At 41.2% G+C, this 21,236-nt stretch overlaps 1 protein-coding gene across 1 annotated transcript; it reads right to left on the bottom strand.

Annotated features, from left to right (window-relative positions):
- Positions 1–1,826: 1,826 nt before the first annotated feature.
- LOC102682806 (keratin, type I cytoskeletal 18) lies at positions 1,827–16,683 on the bottom strand. Its single transcript, XM_006640529.3, has 9 exons — positions 16,579–16,683; positions 14,910–15,295; positions 13,338–13,420; positions 11,938–12,094; positions 10,460–10,624; positions 8,986–9,111; positions 4,836–5,053; positions 4,306–4,331; positions 1,827–2,193 (listed from the first exon to the last, which is right to left on the bottom strand). The coding sequence occupies exons 2-9, from the start codon at positions 15,285–15,287 to the stop codon at positions 2,081–2,083; spliced, it is 1,266 nt and encodes a 421-aa protein (XP_006640592.1). The 5' UTR covers positions 15,288–15,295; positions 16,579–16,683; the 3' UTR covers positions 1,827–2,080.
- Positions 16,684–21,236: the final 4,553 nt, after the last annotated feature.

Consider the following 21,236-nt stretch of genomic DNA (forward strand, 5'->3'; position numbering starts at 1 on the left):
CCTAAGAGGTGTGAGGCATTGACACAGCATTCAGTTTACAGAAACTAGCCTTCACAGTCTGGTTTACTGAATTCAAGCATGGTCTCTTCCTTCCCATTCAGCCAGCCTCCTAGAATAGAGCAGAAACCACCGACATCACAGCAGCCTTACCATAACAGATGAATGAAACCCGTTCAGACTGAGCGTATGGTGCAGAGCGCTTTCTCCCACGTCACGCTAATTCTGGACAATTTCCTTCATTTAAAGAAGTGTTTCATTTTGCATGCCAGCCATTCCACACCTCCCAGCAGACTACAAAGGCTTCTTTTCTTCTCAAACCTCCTGTTTTCCTTATCTTCGGTCAGGTAATGACCTTCACCTGGTGCTATTAATCTAATTAAACAAAAGAACTGCTGCAGGTGCAGCTAGCTCAACTATCATCTATTCATCGTGTTAGACCTGAGCTGGATTATAATATATAACTTCAACTTCTCTCTTAAAGTACAGGGTTGGTCAAAATGGAGTCGACAAGTATAAATGCAAAATATTTCCTAAAGTTTTGTTTATTCCTCCACAGATGGCGAAGGACTGTAGGGTAACTGTTAGGAACTTCGATATCTATGCTTTTGTTTTTCTGTCACAGTAATTCATTTGTTATAAACAGTCAAAGTTGTCGACAGAATTTTGATGAATCCTGGATATTGAAATATGTTGTTTCTTAAATGTGATTAGTTTTGCCTAAAGAAACAAGCGAGAACCCGCCAAATAAAAAAGATACTAACATGAGTAGACATTAGACATTATTAACCTGTGATTAGCCACTATCCCACTGCTTGTGCACTGGCAGACAAGAATGTTTGTCGAAGTCTTTCCAAGTGCTAGACACATTTGTGCCTAATATTCAGTTGATTATATTGTAACATAACTTTATTAACTCTATACAATTTCTTGCATTAGGAATTTGTCTTCTCACATACCTCAGCTTGCTCTCCATGAGACATAGACAGAGAGAGAAGCTGGGGGTCAGAGTGCAGGGTCAGCCATTGTACAGCACCCCTGGAGCAGCTGGGGTGAAGGGCCTTGCTTAGGAGCCCAACAGAGTAGAATTCCTCTGCTGGCTGTAGGATTTGAACCGGCAACCTTCCAGCCACAGGCGTAGATCCTTAGCCACAGAGCCACCACTCCACCCAAGTGGAGTAATGTAGCTCTTACATTAGAGATGAAATGTCCAATGGCTTGGATTCCAGCACATAATTTTCAATTAGCAATTGATAAAGGCCCAAGCAATCTGGTGATTTAATGTTTTAGTCAAATAATTATTTAAATTAAGCAATTATGATCAGAAGTGATAAGAAAAGTAATGGACCCTCAGGTCCTCAAGCCCTGATTACTTATGAATCCCAGGGTGTGTTTTGGATTTTAATTCCTAATTGCATAACTGACATTTTCTGAGCTACACCATTTCATAATTCATTTGAGAGCTGAAAACAAGAAAGGCAAAGCGTCAAACATAGCTGCTAAATCTGAACTGAGCACATAATGAGTTTGATTTTTACAGTTAAGGTTTTCACCTGGAATAGAGACCTGCACTTGTTCAGGAAGTTAAACGATTGGATTTTTAGAATTGCAATGAAGAATGTCTTTAATTTAAAATCTAAGACAAAAGGCACTGACACGGTCAATTTCACTTTCAAACTTAAATCAGTTGAACTTTGTAAGGATGATACATGTAATGAGCAACAGAGTGGACAATGTCATTAACCAAGAGACAGTAAGGTGGATTTCTTCTCTGGTTCAGTCTTGCGGGATGAATATGCAATCAAAGAAAACTCATGTAGAAGCAAAACTTGGTGTGAAATTCTTTATTACTGTTCTTAACCAGAAGATATTAAGATATCATAAGAACAATGGAAAAAAAAAATAAGACAGGAACAGTGAAGCTTGTTTTGTTACTTTCTGACAAAATACAGTATCTCAATGCACCATAAAGCAAAAATAGAAACATATAGAATATAGTCCCTACACTTCACTATGACCAGAAAGGAAACAGTTTAAGGTTTAACAATAGGCATTGGAATATCTGTGCACCACGAAATTTGTCTCATTTTTTCTTCTCTTCAATCTGTTCCACTTCGCTGGACTCATCCACAATCTTGCCGTTAATCATGGTCTGAGTGACAACCTTCACAATCTTTCTCGTCATCACATCAGGCTCTGCAGGAAAACAGACAAGATTAGCAGAATGTAACACCCGAGGACACAGGAGAAAAGTTTTTCATGTACGGGAAAGGCCCAGAGAGGTTAGAAATCGTCCTGCTCCACTGTTATGGTGCAGAAACAACATGATTTCATTTCATTTCAAAAGCTCAGGTTTAAAGGGCATATGCATAACAGCAGATAGGAAAAATGTAGATTTTTGCCGATATATAGTCGTTTCCAAATAAGGACCCCACATTTGTGAAAATAGTTATGTAAACTGTTTAAATAGTTTAAATCCACAAATTCAGGGAGCACTCATCAGTTCACATATGCACTCTCATATATGAATTAACTGTCTTCATTTAGGAGAACTGAGCATGTCTCAGGTATTTCTTAAAATAGGTACAATAGGTAGAGCAATAGTGGTCTGTCTTTATCCTGGGGATCTGAATGTGTCTTTCAGTCATATTTAATCATCTAGATGAGATCATTACTGGTCTTGAGGGACTAATCTAACAACTTTCCACAGCTCCTCAGGTGCCGATTCTTTAAGAGACCTTCAGGTCAGTTGTAGGAACTTTAAGGGCTAAAGGATATTCAGAGTTTTGTTGCAAATGACCTTTCAATTATTCAATGTAATACACCATTACCCGTGTCCCTAATTAGGATAACAAGTAAATAGCTCCAAGTCTTTAGAAAAAGAGATTAATTTAATGATTGGTTATAAAACCTCCCGATTGGGGGTCTCTTGGAGCCCCCTTCTCCATCATCTCAGAATAAATCAGGCATGAAACCTTCATTCTTAAATAGGTAATTTAATCAAAATCTGAATCAAATGAAAATACAGGACTTCATATTTCAAGGCTGGACTAAAAACGTCAATAATGAAAAAATGGCTTCAATTTTGTGTTCACAAAGCCTATACAAGGTTCCGGGCTACATTGCTCGTATTCTGTGCTAGTCCTCAAATCTGTAATCCACTCATTCCAGTTACAACCTGGCACATGAATAACCTTTCAGTTTTGCGTTTATTTGTATCAACGGTTTCTAGGGATCAATCTGGCTTCGGTGTCAATTTAAAATGTCATTAAAATAGCATTTATTTATTCAGTGCAACGCTGCTTTCTGTCCATGTTAATGGTGTTATGATAAAGCTTTTGGCATAAGCTCTCAAAGCAAAGTGTGTCAAAGTTCAGCCCATTCAAAGAGCTAACACACATTATCACAAGGCGACAACAATTAAGATAGATTAGACTTTCACACGGGTTTCATAGGAGGAAGTAACATCCTACTTTCCAGTGACTGCTGTCACTCCAGGCTATAGGAAGTCGGCAAATTTAAGCCTTTACAGGGTGAGTCACCTCCAAAGTTAATGGTTTTATGATGATTATCATACAGAGTGTTTGTAAGTATTTATTTTACGACATCATCTCAGGCACAGGCAATTGTCACAATCGTCACCACGCAGACTTGGGCTGCTATGGAAACGACAGAATTCCCATTTCAGGGAATCTTAAGGAGGATTTAATGCCGATATTGCTAGGCAAAGAGTATCCCACATTGCTCTGGAATGTGTTGATGTGATGCTCATAGATACTGAATGACATTGAAGTCGTGAAACTGGCAAGCTAGGAGAGATCAATTCTGTCTTCACAATACCCATAGTACTGAACAGCTTGAATGCCTCTCAGCCTTAACAAACAGGAAGGCTTAGGAAGCCAAGGGCAGCTGTGCAGTGAGCATTCTTATCATGTGTAAGAGGGTAATGATTCCTCATGTGCCTCCTCTCTTATCAGTCTACCACTGGGTCAAGGATTCTCCTGAGTTATATCTCCTGCAGGATTGAGCCTCCATGTGAAAGAATCAGAGGACTGCCCTGCAGTTTGGAGGAAGCGTCGGGGGGGCAGGGTTGTGTGAAGTCCCTGTTATTGTCAGACTTCGCAAAGTGCTGTTCTGTTGCCAGTACATAACAATCTTGTGAAGACCTGTATGAACTACAAAGGAGTCTCAGACTCTGCATTGTATAAAAGCGAATCTGAGGATCTGACTGAAACTCTCTGTGCCTTAATTTGTTTCCTGCTTTGCCACCTCTTTGGGTGAACGCAGGATGGTGAACAGTGTACTTACTCTTGGGTGGAGGTGGCTCCTTAGGCCTGTAAAACCAAAAAAGAAATGTGTCACTCCAATGGTCATAAATATTCAGCAACAGAACTATTACCTTAGTGTAACTAAATCAGTGGCATCCCAAAAGAAGCACAAGACATTCGTTTTCATTATAACTCGGGTGCATGCTGGGAGTCTGTGAAGCATTAATTTAATTTAAAAAATCCTGGACTGCAGGAATTGTTTTGGGTTTATTCCAAGAAATATAGATATCTTTACTTATAAATACCATGACTCATACAGTACCTACTGTGTATAAAATTAGCACGTGGAGCAAACAGACATTCAAGTACAATAGCTAGTTTGTACTCCACCCAGCTGATGTCTTTTGATCTTTCAACCCAGGTGGGAGTATTCTCATCAAAAAAAGAAGGAAAACTTGATGTTGCAGATTTACAGCATAATCTGCACGTGAGGTCTTACATTCTGGGCAGAGTTCATAGGACCCTGACCCAGTCCTTTGAGAAGTGGAGAAAGCTTAGGGGTTTCCTTACACTTCCTCTCCTTCCAGCAGGCGCCTGTAGGTGGCGATCTCCATCTCCAGGTTCTGCTTGATGCGGAGCAGCTGCTCGTAATCCGTCTTGTTGCGCTGCATGTCCAGGCGCAGCTGGGAGAGCTCCTCCTCCAGATGGGCGATCTTCATCCGCAGGCTCTCCATATCCGCGGCGTACTTCTGGGTGCTCTCCCCCAGGTTGTCCTCCAGCACGCCCACCTGGAGAAAAGAGTCCCAGGAGATGTTAGCCCCTCTTCTCGGCTCGTTGAGCCCCCCCATCGGTCTGGGTTTTAATGTATCCATTCCACTTATTCCGATATTCGTAATCAGGCCACTTATTTGGCAGGGTAATATGACCAGGAGCCATATCACCCTGCAACTCATAACTGAAGCTCAGCAGGTGTGAGCCTGGCCAGTACCTGGATGGGAGACCTCCTGGGAAAGCGAAGGTTGCTGCTGGAAGAGGTGTTAGAGCAGCCAGCAGGGGGCGCTCACCCTGTGGTCCATGTGGGTCCTAATGCCCAAGTATAGTGACGGGGACACTAGACTGTAAACAGGCACTGTCCTTCAGATGAGACGCAAAACCGAGGTCCTGACTGTCTGTAGTCATTAAAAATCCCAGGGTGTTTCTCGAAAACAGTAGGGGTGTTACCCTGGTGTCCTGGCCAAATGTCCACTTGGCCTTTACCAATCATGACTTCCTAATAATCCCCATCTGTGAACTGGCTTCATCACTCTGCTCTCCTCCCCACTGATAGCTGATGTGTGGTGAGCGTTCTGGTGCACTATGGCTGCTGTTGCATCATCCAGGTGGGGCTGCACACTGGTGATGGAGGGGATCCCCATTACATGTAAAGCGCTTTGAGTGGAATGTCCAAAAAAGTGCTGTAAGTGTAAGGAATTATTACTTATTTAATTCAGTAGCTGTTTTACACCTTTTCTCGTCTGCAGGTTTTGGTTCAGCACAGCACAAGGCGATGTCGGTTTTGATTTCTGCTTTTCAGTCTTAAGTCTAGTCCCGATCACGTGCTGCTAGTCTCTCACTTCCAGCCAAACAATGACCGAGTCATCTTCCTCCCACAGCAATCAAATAAAGAGAACAGTCCTTGTCCAATATCCTTGTCATGCTAAAAGACAATCCAGGAATTATATAAATATTAAAATGGCCCTACAGTAGATCTTCCAGTTAGACGCTGAAAAAAATATAAGCTTTAAAATGGAAGATTGTTGCTTGCGAGAAAAGTGATTGCCTCAATTTAAGCCAGTCATGCAAAAGATTTACAGACTAATGTCTTTTCTCCGCAAAGTGACAGGTGACTCATGACGAGGGGTGTCCCTTGAAGACTAAAGGACTGACAAGCACAAGAAGTTAAGAATAACAATTCCTTACATTTATACAGTGCTTTTCTAGTCACTCAACTCAAAGCGCACAGCAGGAAAGCTCACCACACACCACACTCTCAGTGGGGAGGAGAACATAGTGATGGAGCCAGTTCAGAGACAGGGATTATTAGGAGGCCATGATTGGTAAAGACCAGGGGGATTTGACCAGGATGCTGGGATAACACCACTACTCTTTTTGAGAAACACCCTGGGATTTTTAATGACCACAGAGAGTCAGGACCTCGGTTTTACATCTCAAAGTAAAGGTGCCTTTTTACAGTATACCTTCACTATACTGGGTCATTAGGACCCACACAGACAGACCGCAGGGTGAGCGCCCCCTGTTGTCCCCAAGAAATAAACAACCCCTTGGATCATTCTTGGATAATGTCCTTCCTGAGCAGGGAAGAGGCACGCTGGCAAAGACACTTGGAAATCCCTGTTACAGAAGCCTGTTCTGGGCCCTTCTCTGAGAATACTTCACTGCCTGTGCTTCTCCAATCATCCCATTGCGAAGACACATTTATTTTTTAACACTAGCATTTCATCGCTCAACACATTTTTTACATTGCTACAGCGCATGAGAAATTGCGTAGGATATCAAAGTCAATTAAGAAATATTTCACCATCTGTCTGCTTTGGTATGAGTGTTGAAATCTTTGTCACAAACCTATCGTCTTTTTTTGTTGTTGCTGTAACCAGTAATGCTGGTAATGGAACCTGAGAAAGCCAGTTATTAATTAATAATTAGTGTCTGTAGGAGTATCAATCTGGATTTGCTGGATTAGACGAGTAATACGAATGGAACCTGGTTAGGAAATGATGTCTAAATCTATCGATTAACTGGAGATATTTTTGGAAAAGGATTATTTGTAATTCATAGTCATTTCTGCACACTGCAGAATAAAACACGTTCAAACTGAGGAAAACAACCAACTTCAGAGCAGAAGAACTCAAACCAAAGTTTGTGCTGTTTGTTCTGTGCCCTTCACACAAGAAGGGACACAGAAACCTTAAACCCAGAGAAAGCCACAACAAATGTTTTTTTTTTTCCAGGAGCACAAGACTTCAGTAATATCAATAGTATATGATATTATGTTATTCCAGATTGTACCTCACAATTCTAATTCTATCATAATTCTAAACTAGAAAAATGAGAGCTTTCTATCTCCTGCAAAAGCTGCCGATTGCAATGAAATCGAGAGTTACTAATTTGGAAAGGCGAATGACGCCCTTCAGTTGACAAAGGTGAGTCAACACTACATTTGAACAGATGCAATTAGAACGCAATCATTTGATCTTGATTCATCTACTGCACACAATGGCAGGGAAACGTTCCACTGCTTTAGCTGTGGCTGACGCACAATGGACTGCAGAAAAGTCTCATCCTGTGAAAGAGAATTTGAAACACATTTGTCCTTGGCATTGCTTGTTTAGCCCTGCTGGGACAAAGGTAACATTAATTAATCTGTCTTCATTCATTCAAGATAAAAGGGGAAATGTAGCAAATATGGGCTTAGCTTAGATGGGACACAGAGTCAATACAGGAACTGTCTGTCTGACTGTCTGTCTGAAGAAGTGATAATTTCAGCTATGAGGGTAGCACAAATGCCAGCTTTTCAAGATGGTCCCATTGTTTTCCAAAAAGTGCTAGAACTGAGGTTATTTTAAGAAGTGACATGAATCATCTAATCAACAGGGAAAATAAAAAGACATCTCCAATGTATTTTTGAAGTTTTAATATTTTCACAACCTCTTTTTCGGTAACCGTTTCTGCTTTGAACTGTAGCTAAACCTACTGTAGGTGTTTTTCACCCCTTCATCACAATCATCTTATTAAAAACCTACAATAATGAAACTTATTAAACAAAACAACCCCAAACTAAGGGTTATTTCTGATGTGACACAAATCTTCTAAAATTACCTCAGAGACACAGTTTAGTCCCCCAAGAAACAGGACCCAGAATACCTGACTTTTCAGCTTTTAGAGTTTATTTAACTTTTTCTTAATTTTCCTATTAGATTGTCATACTAGACTGTATTGCAAAGAATGAGTTAGGAACAGCTAACACATACAAGTGTACAGCTGTACACCATCAGACAGATGGGCTTTCAAAGTTTTTTTTCTGCTCTGATTGAACTTTTCTTGAAAGTCTCCTCTTTAAGAAAAAAAAAACCCATCAAAAATACGACAAAGGATAAAAAGGCTAGACCTCTGTCTGACATCTTAGCCACCTTTATTATTTTGGTTTGGGGAGTTTTACAGATAGCGGTGGTGGTTAAGTCTTCTGAGGCCAATGCTAAACTGAACAACACAGAGTATCTCCAAATGGTAAAAATAGGCAAAAATATAATTTACTTTAGACGAAAGCACCAGCCAAACTAATTCACATCACCAGTCGCAATCATAAGCTTTGGAATCCTATCCTGCAAATTACAGGTATGCCCGGCTGTTAAAGTTGCAGATACCTGTGATCTACACGTATACAGTGTTAATATAGTCACCAGTTTTTGATTTAATCACAGTCTTAGTCAAGTTGACTATGTCTATTAGACATAGTCACTTTCTAGTCACCCGCTTTTAATTTAGTCTAATCGACTACATGTTGATGATAAAACAGGTCGGGGAGGAACATTTTCCTCATAGGTTTCGTGGCCTTAACACTGCATGTGTATTCATGGGGATGACGATGATTAGGCTTTGTGATGCAACTCACACGGGAGGTCAGCCGCAGGGACAGACCGGACAGCGGCTAGCTGAGCCTCACCTGCTTCCGAAGGCTGTCCAGCTCAACTTCAAGCCCCTGCAGGAAACGTCGCCTCTCGCTCAGCTCGCTCTGGGCATTCTGCAGAGCCTCGTTGCTCTCCTTCACCTCCACCTGCACCGTCTCCAGCTGCAGAGAGAGAGAGAGAGAGAGAGACACCAGGCACATTGCTGGAGCATGACCAGCAGACCAACGCCAGGGAGTTCTCCCGAGCTTAAACCAATGTCTGCCCGGCTGAGGAAAAATAGGGCCAAGCATCAAAAGCAGAAAAAGTCATTACCCACATCTTGGCTCTGTGGCTCAGGATCTGCGCCTGTGTCTGGAAGGCTGCCAGTTCGTATCCCGCGGCCAGCAGAGGAATCCTACTCCGTTTGGGGCCCTGAGCAAGGCCCTTAACACCAGCTGCTCCAGAGGTGCCGTATAAAAATGTCTGACCCTGCGCTCTGACCCCCAGCTTCTCTCCCTGTCTGTGTGTCTCATGGAGAGCAAGCTGGGGTACGCGAAAAGACAAATTCCTAATGCAAGAAATTGTATATGGCCAATAAAGTGATCTTATCTCTCACCTGGGGGAGGCAGTGCTTTCTATTTAGCTGTGAGGGTGTGTGTAAAGTGCTGCCTATTGTCGGTTCACAATTCACTTGTGGTTACAGAAATTTGCATCTGCGCCCTTTTAATTTCCATCCTTGGACTCTGAAATTTCCATCTGTCTTCTACCCATGAGAAAAGCACATGCCCTCATGCTGTTTCACCACAAAGCTTCTGTAGTCCTAGGCGTTTTTCACTTAACATTACATACAAAAAGGCTCTTGTTCGTGCATGATAAAGAGCAAAGAGCAAAACGCAGCTAAAATGCAGACCAGACACATTTACATAATTTAGTGCTATATCGCGTGGACGTGAACCCAGCCGATCACATCAGGTCCTTCACAAAGCCGCACCTGTCGGTGACCTCGAAGGGCCAAGCGATGAGTGATTAGTCAAATCAGCACTGAGCTAGTTTTGTGAATAAAGGCTGCTGCATACAAGGGAATATTGTGACAGAACACACTCTGTTTTCTGGACACTAAAGATTAATTCACATTAACACTGGGTTACATTTGGTTTTCCTCCAAAATTGACATTATTTTTAAATAGTTCAGATGTGCAGCTGCATCAGCATGCGTAGGCTGCAGAGGAACAAGTAATAGGTTTATTCCATGCTGAAGAGAGCAGAAACAAAAACACAACGTTTCGGCTGTGGCGCCTTCTGTTGGTGTGAGCGCTTGTGTTTTCTTTCTTTTCTTTTCAGCATGGAATAAAATTATTTTTATATACTATACATATATAATATTTTATATTATTTATACTGTATATACAATACCTGTCTGGGTGCTGTAATTTAGAGGAATCTGTGTCATACCATTTTCAGGAAAGGGTTTGGCTGAGGTAAAGGGCGGATTTGTGCGCCAGACATCATGGCCCAGTAGGCCTCACTGACCTTTTTCTGGTACCAGGCCTCGGCCTCCTCCTTGTTCTTCCGCGCAATGCCCTCGTACTGGGCGCGCAGCTCGGCCAGAACCAGCCCGAGGTCCGGGCCCTGCGCCGCGTCCACCTCCACGTTCACCTGCTCGTTGGCTAAACGATCCCTGAGGGCCGCCACCTCCTGGAAGGACAAAGCAGACACCCAACACCCCGGTGAGTGGCGGTGCTTTCTTTCACACAAGAGCCAGGTGTTGTAGGCCTCAAACGGGAAAACAACATTCTCTCAGAAAGAGGAAGGTGAGAATTTCACATAAATTTTTAACCTACTTCCTCTAAATAGTTAATAGTACAATGTAGAGGCCCCAACAGGCTTGTGTCAAATTTCAGCCCCCTTTGACTTGCTTTGTATGTCATTTATCCTCAGACTCAGAGTGATAGTTTTACAATGAGGCTCCCCGCCCGCTGTCTAAATAAGCCCGTTTGTCAGCTCCCAATGTTATTTTATCTGTTGTGTTTGCTGTATGCATAACTGTATCTACACAACAACAAAAAAAAAACTGGGAGGGATTTTCTGTTTGCTATCGGATTTGCCAGAGGGAACATCAATAGCTCCCCCACCCTAACGGAGATTAAAATTAACCCCCTGCTTCCTCGACACTTCCATCTGTAAATCATGATTTTGTATTTCAATAACAAATCTTCCTCCTCCCCAGTAAAGTAGTAACAAAAGGCTGTGAACTAGGGATAGATTACAGTATTCTATTCCTTCCCTTCAGCTGGAGTTCTCTAAAGATTCATTTCAAATATAGGCCAACGAACAGAAGGCCTAATATTTTAACAGCTATCCAGCTCCATACTGCCTGAAGTATCACTCCGAAATTAAGTATTCTAACTCTTAAGAAGGCACTGCAGAAATCATGTTCCCAAAATGCCTTCTAAATGATCTTTAAAATGAATTGCTTCCTCTTCATTCCCAAAGAACTGTAAACGAAGTACATTTGCAAGAGATTAAAATCCTTATTAATCAATTTCTGAATGTGCTGTTAAGTGTGTTAGAAACAGGCTGTGTGGTAGTGACCAGGGAACAGTCAAGCGTACATTTCTAAACTCAAGGCCTACTGTTTCTTATTGATCCTTACGGTAAATAAGATGAAACGATCCGGGCTTTCTTTTTTTTTTTGGCATTCAAAAAAGAGATTTGGGTTTAAAGCCACTGAAAGACAAAGCAACCCAAAGTTGATATGGTACCGCCCTTATCCTCTTGCTGCCTCACACAAAAGCTATGGAACAAATGGAATCTGTTTGAAGCCATGGGGTCATCCCTTCAGCTGTGGGATAAAATGAACCTGTTGTTGGTCAATGACGAAGCACTTTCAAGGTCACAGAAAAGGTCGACACAAATGGGATATATCCATGCCTGTTCACAGGGCTCTAATTCAGTAGGGGAGTTTGTAGACTTTGTTTGTAGGGCTTGTAATCGGAGGCTGGACCTACCTCCTCATGGTTCTTCTTGATGAAGTACAGCTCCTCCTTCAGGCTGTCCAGGTCCCCTCTCAGAGAGGCGATGATCTGCTCGTGGTCAGTCTTGGCCTTCCTCAAGGCCTGGCAGTCTCTCTCCACTGACTGGCTCAAGGCAGCCTCCGTCTCCCACCTGTACCCAGCGACGACAAAAGGGAAATCGTTTCGACCTGTGTCCTCTTTTATAGACTGTCGTGACTCCCGTAGAAGTAAAAAATTGTTTTGGCGAATACAAGCGCAGTGATTCATCTTTCCTATCATCTCAATGGCAGTGATTCTTCGTCTCACTTTAAGAAGCACTGGCTGAGCTCCTAGCTGAAAACCGAGCAGAAACGCACTGAAAACTGAGCAGAAAGTTGTGGGGAACTGGGGAGGAGTTCATAAAAGAGGCATGGAGTTATTTCATGGAAGATCTTTAAAGCATGGATTCATGTTATCATGGGGAAAACCGGACTAGCTGCTTGTAGGATATGAGGGTAGCCAAGCGTATTATCTGTAAACACATTTGAAGAGGATGTTTCAGAAATGGCACTTGCACGCTTCTGATTTTATATTGTCCTGTTCATCAAAAAACAAAACATGAACGGAATTGAAAGCTCTGAATTGAAAACATTGAAAGACATTAACTTTCACTGCTGTTTTGTGCTGCAAACAATAAGGATGATTACCTCCACTTTGAAGCACACTTGTGAATCATTTCCTACATGTACTGTAACTATATTAGAGGCACATAATGGTTAGTTTCGTCCCATTACTGGTCTTAGTCTGTACTTTGTATGATGCAGGAGAATTATAAGTAGAGCTGAGGTACAACTGAGGTTTAACCTTTCGCTGTCCTAAACTGCCCCTCTTATAACCAACACCAGGTGGACAACTGGAACATCAGCAAGATTACAGCTGGATTTAGCCCCTACCCTGGAAGGCTGTCAAAGGGGATGGGAACCTTAACAGCTTTTTTTTCTTCCCTCAGGGCACTTTCTCCAAATCACGATTGAATGATTGAATAATTCCTACTTTCCAGTAGGAGTTTGTTCTTTCGTTACAAGTTCCTTGAATCCTAAATCGTAATGTGCAGAAACTGGAACAGAGAATGTGATGTAATGCGCTTACGTAGAACATGCTGTTGTCACAGATTGGTTTTACCACGCTGTCGGTCGTAACTTTTGATAACCATGATTTACTACTTTTACTGTGCTTTACTACGGTATACCTTAGTATGTAAACTGTTGTTTACAAACACTATTAATAGGAAATCAGGTATGGAATTTGCTAAGAATTTGTTTAAAAGGAGATTCATCACAATGACCAAAGTTTGCCATTGAAATGAAGTCTTTCACGGTGGAACGTACTTGTTTGTATGCCCTATACACACTTACTTGACTCTGAAGTCATCCGCAGCTAGTTTGGCGTTATCGATCTCCAGCAGGATTCTAGCATTTTCCAGGGACTTTTTTCGGACCTAGAAAGGCAGGAAGCGAGAATCCTGAAGCGCTGCATCCAAGCGTGACGTTAAAACAAAAGGGCAATGTTTAATGCCACGCTGTTGTACTGTCTCAGTAAAATCCACCTTAACTTGTGGTTAAGAGATTTTGCTTTGTGCATGTGAAGTGACTGTGTAAATATCCAAAGAAAATATCAGGACAGAGAAGATTTGCATTGAAGTATGTAAATACGATTTGTTTATATTTGCCGTGCAAATTGTTTTAGCTGCAGTAAACCATTCTAAAAAAATGGTTTACTTCAATAGTGCAGGGGAAGTATATTAGTCAATTCTAGACATTACCAGTGCATGCCAGATAGCATAGGATTACACATACAAAAATATATCATTTCCATGAATCAAACAGTTATTCTTTCCACAAATGTTCACCGACCTCTTATTTTTCATTAATTCAGCTGACATGTTTATCCAGAACAATCTACTTTTGTATCCATTTATACAGCTGGGCATCTTAACTGGAATAATCTGAGTGTAGTACCTCACTCAAGGGTAAAACATCAGTTCCCCACTCAGGCACTGACCCAGAGTCCTAACCACTCCATCCACAATTTAAAAATCTATAGCCGGATGACTGTGCTTAAAATACTAGCAAACCATTTTCCAGGATTTACATTTTTTTGTAACGATACTGTAGGATGTGGTAACTGAAACCTCTCATTTTATCTGTCGTTACACAGCTCTGTAACACATATCTGTAAGATCCTTAAAAACATGGCAAACAAGACTCATGGCAAGTGAACTCTGGGGAATTGGGAGCTATATCCATTAAATACATCCATTAAAAAGATAACCTTTTAATCCTTACATTGGTACACAGCCTGAGTTAACCTAATATTTAAACATGGAAAGCCCCAGAATGAAGTTGATTTACACTCTGTATACTGCATTAGTGCAGTGTAAATAGAAAAAAAAAACACTTACAGGGAGATTATGTTTCTCCAGTGCTACAGGGCAGAATACATAAAAGTGCAGAACTAAAAAGACACCGTGCCAAATTTACTAATTTCTTTTCGTATGAAAATCAGCGAATCGGAGCTACATTTGCCTCTTAAACAGTCATAAAGACAAAAGCAGTTGTTTAACCTTCAAATTGCTTTCCAGTGATGACTCACGCTGTAGCAACCAGCCACTATTTATAATGCACACAGTTTCTGACAGAATCCTACTCAAACACAAAATTAGAAAGAGGAGAATGCCTGACATTATTAGCCTTGCTGTAAGAAGTCGTAGTGTTTAAGAAGTAGCTGTACCAGCGCTCTTTTAATAAGGCGGTTTGTAATTCAAAAAGCAGAAATGATACAATACGTTATAAGAACGTCAAGAAAGGACACCGATCAGAAGGGACTTTCTTCATCTGGCCACTTCAATGTAAAAAGACCTAGGAATGACAAGGAGACGCAAGAGAAACAGGGAAGAGGTCAGAGGTGACAAGGGGGCTAGGACTCACCTCCTGACTGAGTGCGTGGGCCTGAGCCATCATGGCCTCAATATCGCGGGGCTTGGGGGCTCTCTCGACCATCAGCTTCTTGATCTTGAGCTCCAGCTCCGCGTTGGACTTCTCCAGGGAGCGCACCTTCTCCAGGTACTTGGACAGGCGGTCGTTCAGCCCCTGCATGGTCTCCTTCTCGTTTGGGACCCCGGCGCCGCCGAGCACGGCCAGCCCGTTGAGGCTGTTCCCCACGGAGGTGGCCCGGGACAGGGAGGCGGAGGTGAAGGAGATGGGCGCCCGGGATCGATTCCACGAGCTCTCTCGCAGGGACGCGCTGGAGAAAGAGGGCTTGCGCCCGCTGGTGCTGAAGCTCCTCATGGACATGGTCGACGTCATGGTAACCGCTGAGGACGGCAGAATGAAAACAAGGGGCCCGTTTTCAAAACCACAACTTCTGAGTCTTGTTTTTGAAATACTTTCTTTTTAATCAAAGGTTAAAGCGGCAATTCAGTATACCAATACTTTCTTGACTCTGTATTATTGCTAAAAAGATAATATTGCGAAAAAAGGTTGGACAAAACAGGACCGTCATACAAAGAATGGATTAAAGAGGCTGTATCACAAGAAAAGATTTTATATAATTAACAGAAATATAGGAATATAGTATAGGAATGTTTGGGGCCCATGAGAGACATACTTAAATGGCACAGGACGTTAAGAATATCAATAGGAAGTTTTTGAATTAAGCTTTTTTTTCTTGTTGTTTTTTACTAATTTTGTGTGAATGTAAGAAAAAAACAACAACCAAAAAACAGAGTGACAAAAAGAGAAAGAAGAGAAAAAAAAACAAACTTTTGAGTCTTCAAGTGCCCCAAAATGACCTATCAGAGAATAGAGAAAGGACATCCATCCATTTAGAGGTCTGGTGTCGGTCATGGTTCCCTGATGACACCCATTAGGTGTTTCATGGCTAGTTAAAAGAATCTCCTTGAACGGTTATGATTTGTTCTAATCTGAAGAACGATAGATATTTCCTGAGGGATTCGTTGAGACCCTAATGGAACAAAACATAAATTGCCCTCTTTTTCCTGAAATACATACGGCGCAGGAGGGAATACTGACTTAAAAAAAAAACGGAAATGGGAAATTAAAAACAGCAATCTGTTATTTTCTGTAGGCACTTAAGTGTATTTTTGTAAATTAACACCTGGTCACTTAAAAAGTAGAGAATATCACTTGCGATATTAGCTTTTAAAATTAATATTGTGCAATACAAAATATTGTTTAAAATTATTTTAGAATCTTTATACATATATATTTAACAAAGGAAGGTGGTGTACAACACCACCTCCACAAGCAAGAACTTGATGTTTCAACCTGGGAAAGAAAAAACAATACAATTTAAGTCTTAGAAAAATTGAACATATTTAATACCAGGTGTCTAACAGACAACATACAAGTCCATCTTGTACAGATTCACAATGATGCAGCTGAAATGAAACTTTACCCTACAGAAATCAGGTAAAAAGATTAATGACATACAAAAGAGGGACATTTTTTTAAAGAAAGACGTATTATACAGGTTCAGAAGACAACTAGAAAAAAATAGAATCTAGGAATCAGGTATACATTGATCTTTGTAGTATCCTCACAGAAAAACTAAAAAGAGATAAAGTGTTGTACTTACTGAGATACTGTATAGCCCAGACTGCAGTAAATAGTATTTCTCAAGGAAATAGTCTCTCCTCTGACCACTGCTGGAACCAGTGACCTGAATATAAAGGACTCGCATTTGCATTTCCTACAGACACCTGGCTGAGGCGTGGCTTCGGATGAAAGCCTACACTGTCATCTCTCAGATCTGCATGCATGACTGGAGCGACTACAGGATCAGCCTCTCACCAGCAGCCTGTGAGGAGAACCTGCACGAAAGAAAATGTTTAGCAGAATTAAAAACTGTACAGGGTGGGTGGTTGTCACTTACTGCTGTGAAGAGTCCTGCCATTCCCCGAGTCAACAGCCGACACCTGTGAACTGAAGAACGTGAAGACAAGGGCATTAGTCCTTGAAGTAAAGAAGGCTGAATGCAGTTTGGTGGATATATCGATATATAAAGAATGACAATGCTAAAACTTCATGGCCAAAATTGAGTTTTATTTAATATAACAAAGGTACGCACTTTCTCAGTTGTTTGCAAACAGCGGGGAATGTGGAGATGAACTTCACTTTGGTTGATATTAAGGTTAAAGATGACAGTGACAAAGTCATACAGTGAACACCACTTAAAATAAACACTCGGTGATCTTCAGCTGATGATTTTCAAGAAATTGTAGAATTTAAACTATTAATAGCAAAAACAAAATAATACCTCTTTCCAATTTATTTACAACGTTCCGGGGCTTTTATTACATCGATTCATAGTATATACAATTATAACCGGAAGAACATCTGTACGCAAATGGTTGTAGGAGTCTGGAACAAGCTACCCAGCTTACATTGTTGAATATTCTGTTTCTTTCAAGAAATAACTGGATGAGATCCTTGCATAGCTGCCAGAAACCAAATGAAGTACAGTAGATGTGCTGAATGGTCTCTTTCAGTTTGTATAATTTCTTATCTTCTTATGTGTGACATGCAAAATATTAAATAATCAAAAGATTGTTAACATTTAAACCACTTGTCAAGTCTAAATCCAATTGCTACCTTTGTATTTGCAATTCTCTGCAACTACTTAAAATCATACCGAATCCCCGAGTCTGTGAAACAGACATGAAATGTCAGGAGCTTTGCTCTGCTCCTTATGATACTGAATCAGGCTCGGTGTGTAGTTTGAGCTACTGAAATGTAATTAAATGTTTAGAAATTTGAACAGACGAAGTCCCCAACCCAAGACATGAGCTGAATCACTTCGGAGTTGTGAAAGATCTTCAATTTCGGCTTGTTGAAACAAAGTGCATTAACGACGTTGTTAAGTGGGAGACTTGATTTATGACGACCATGTTTTCCTTTGAATTGTTCCGTTTAAAAAAGTTTTTTTTAAAGGATCACAGAGGAAGGAAAAACTAACGAATACTTGGTTTGTGTCAGTTTTGGTCTGTGGGAGATTTAGCCAAATCCCTTTCATCAGAAATTTGGGAAGTCAGATTGCGGGTATATATGCCCACCCCAGCCTTAATTCACCTTCATGACAGCCACTCCAAAAAAAATTACACATTACACACTAGTAATTTTTAATGCACTTTTTCCTATGTCAAGGTACAGAGTGTATACTGTAATTATAAATGCAGAAGGAAAGGTGATATTGATTCAAGGCTGAGAATGTTTATTGAAAAAACACTGACTCTCTCACGAATAACAGGTTGGAGTTTGTCTTTGTCAGGACCACCTACTGTACCTCAGGCTGTGAAGCTCAGGACTGATCTTCGGATACAGCTGCTTTTATCTGACATGTGACACAGAGTCCACACAGGGAATTTTCCTTGATGCTACAAACAACCATTCAACTGAAGGGGTAGCACTTAATAAACAAGTCTCTAACACGTTAATAACTCATGCATGCAATAAAGTATTCATGTAAGAGAAAAATTTCTATTAAACACAGAATTAAGCATTAGTTAGCAATTAATTTCTACTAGTTTTTTAACACTCTGGCTATGCTCTGTTAATATGTTACAGGATATAAAGAATTTGCAGGCTAAAATGGTACATGAATCAATTCTTGTGTACAAACATATTATCCTATATATTAAATCCCATATAATATCTTTTTGAACCTTAATTTCACTTACTAGCATTGTCTTTTGTAGAAGAGCCAGTCTGTAATAACATAAGATAAGATCACTTTATTGGCCATATATATTGGCCGCGGGATTCGAACTGGCAACCTTCCAGCCACAGGCAACAAATAAAAGGCAGGTGTTTAGGACAATGAGATAAAAAAAAATACACATTTGAATTTCAGTGCACGACAAGGGTAAGGATACATATGAAACTTGGAAGTTGAAACAACATTTTTATTTGGGCTTGATGGCATTTTTTTAAATCTCCGAGAGGACGTTTCAACGAGATTCAAAATCCTGACATTGCAAAACCTGCGCAGAAAATTGATTTTTGTTGGTTTTGGACACAATGGTGCAGGTACCATTAAAAAAAAAGCAAATGCTTGGTATTTTAATTTAAAGACCTGCTGATCTGGATGATTCCCAGGAGGCAAGCAGTTCTTGGAATGTGTCAAAATGTAAGCGCAGTATATGTGGCACCAACTCGAATTCTTAATTCTTACACTAATGCAAACAGGATGTGTGTCAGATGAAGCTGCACCCATTATTTGACATGGAATGCTGAGACGTGCAAGAGAGTTATGTGCAAATGCCAAGCACACAAACTACAAATATGAAAAGGGCAACCCTGAGCTCGAAGACATTACTTATGTAAAACACTTTGATGTTCATGCTGACACTGTCTTCTATACAATGCAGGAAAGCAATAAAAAAATAAATAAAAAATTCAAAGGCAAACATAATCATAGGAGGAGTTTTAAGAATCTCCAGGCGGGTACATTCCCAAACTATCTACTGGCATCCACTGGCAGGGATTTTTGGACTTGAACAAAATAGACTATAAGGGCACCTGATTCAAGCATGCGAAATTCTCAGACATTGATTGACCAGGAGGCGTTTTTACATGAAGGCCTGTGGGTGTGTGGAACACGCTCCCTAGCCATGTTGTCTTGGTGGATACCGGTGCTTTCTTCGAAGAAATTGAAGGATGAGATATTGGAACAATTAACTGCTCGGATAACCAAACGGGTCTGTTGTTCGCAAACCTTAGGCTCCTATGAAGACCTGAGTGTTAGATTTGATTGGCTATTTAGGGCTGATCTCCATATGAAAAGCACCGGCCCCCCTCATTTCATTTGCCAGCGGGTATCAAGTCACCAGGCTGAAACGAGCCATGTTTTTTCCTCTTGTTTGTTTAAATATGGAACCTTTTACTGTATGTTATCTTTAAACAACATCTTTAACCTTAATAGATTGCTACACAGCCTAGGACATAAAGATCATTGAACGAACGGGCAGACAAAGATGGAAATGTGAGATTTCAATGGCTGTGCTGAGGAGTCCAGACTCCTGACAATGCCATTTTGCAATCCGGAGGAATGCAAGGGAGTTCCAGTAATACAGCTCGGACAATGCAGCGAAAACACACAGGGAAAAAGAGACTCCTGGGAAATAACCTGACGTTGTTCAAAGAACAGCTCAAGGGAGCACAGACCAGAGGCTTTAACCAGAAGCTTCTGTTGTGGGAAATCCTTCATCAAAGGAGCAGGACACAATCTTGCGTGGATTCAGTTGTTTTATTGAGCTCAATAATGACATCAGCGCGCGTTGGGTCTGCCCCGCAGGACAGACAAACCGCAAGGGTTTTCCAGCTCTTATATACAGTATGATCTCAGGAAGATGTTTTGTTTCACTGCTTCATGGGTATTCGTCTTGCCCTTTGATATGTAGCAAGAGTTGACTTGACTTGACTTGAACTTTATTGCCATATGTAACCGGTGCTGGTACAATGGAATTCTTACTTACAGAAAGTCTCTCGATTGTAAAACAAGTGTAAAAAAAACAAAACAAAGTGCAAACAGTGCATCAAGACAATGTACAAACAAACAATAGACAATGTGCAAGTAAACATGCAGACAGTTTGAATGTAAACAATACAGACGTGTAAACAATGACTGGAGACGTACAATAAATAAATTACAATGAGGTAGATGGTGATGGTGTAGGTGTGGTCCGAGGGGGATGGCTAAATGTGTTCGCCAGTCTCACTGCTTGTGGATAGAAGCTATTGAAGAATCTAGTGGTAAGTGACCGTATGCTCTTATATCTCTTGCCTGAGTGCAGTGGGGTGAAGAGCTCATGCCCGGGGTGGTGACTGTCCTCTGTGATGGCCAGAATTCTACCACGGCAGCGGTCCTCATAGAGCTGTTTAATCTCGGTGAGACCGCAGCCGATGATCTTCTGGGCCATATTGACCATTCTCTGCAGTGCCTTTCTTTCTCGCGAAGAGGTGTTGCCATACCACACGGTGATCCCGTTGGTGAGGACGCTCTCGATAGTGCAGCGGTAGAAGTTCACCAACACATGTATTGGAATCCCCTATCGCTTGAGGCACCTCAAGAAATAAAGGCGCTGCTGAGCCTTCTTCATGATAGAGTCAGTGCTCACAGTCCAGGTTAGATCTTTAGAGATGTGAATTCCCAAAAACCTAAAGCTGGTGACTGTTTCCACTTCCGTTCCATCAATACTGAGTGGGCTGTGAGTGTGTGGCCTGTGTCTCCGAAAG

The sequence above is a fragment of the Lepisosteus oculatus genome, chromosome 24 (assembly GCF_040954835.1).
Source record: "Lepisosteus oculatus isolate fLepOcu1 chromosome 24, fLepOcu1.hap2, whole genome shotgun sequence".
NCBI classification, from domain to species: Eukaryota; Metazoa; Chordata; class Actinopteri; order Semionotiformes; family Lepisosteidae; genus Lepisosteus; species Lepisosteus oculatus.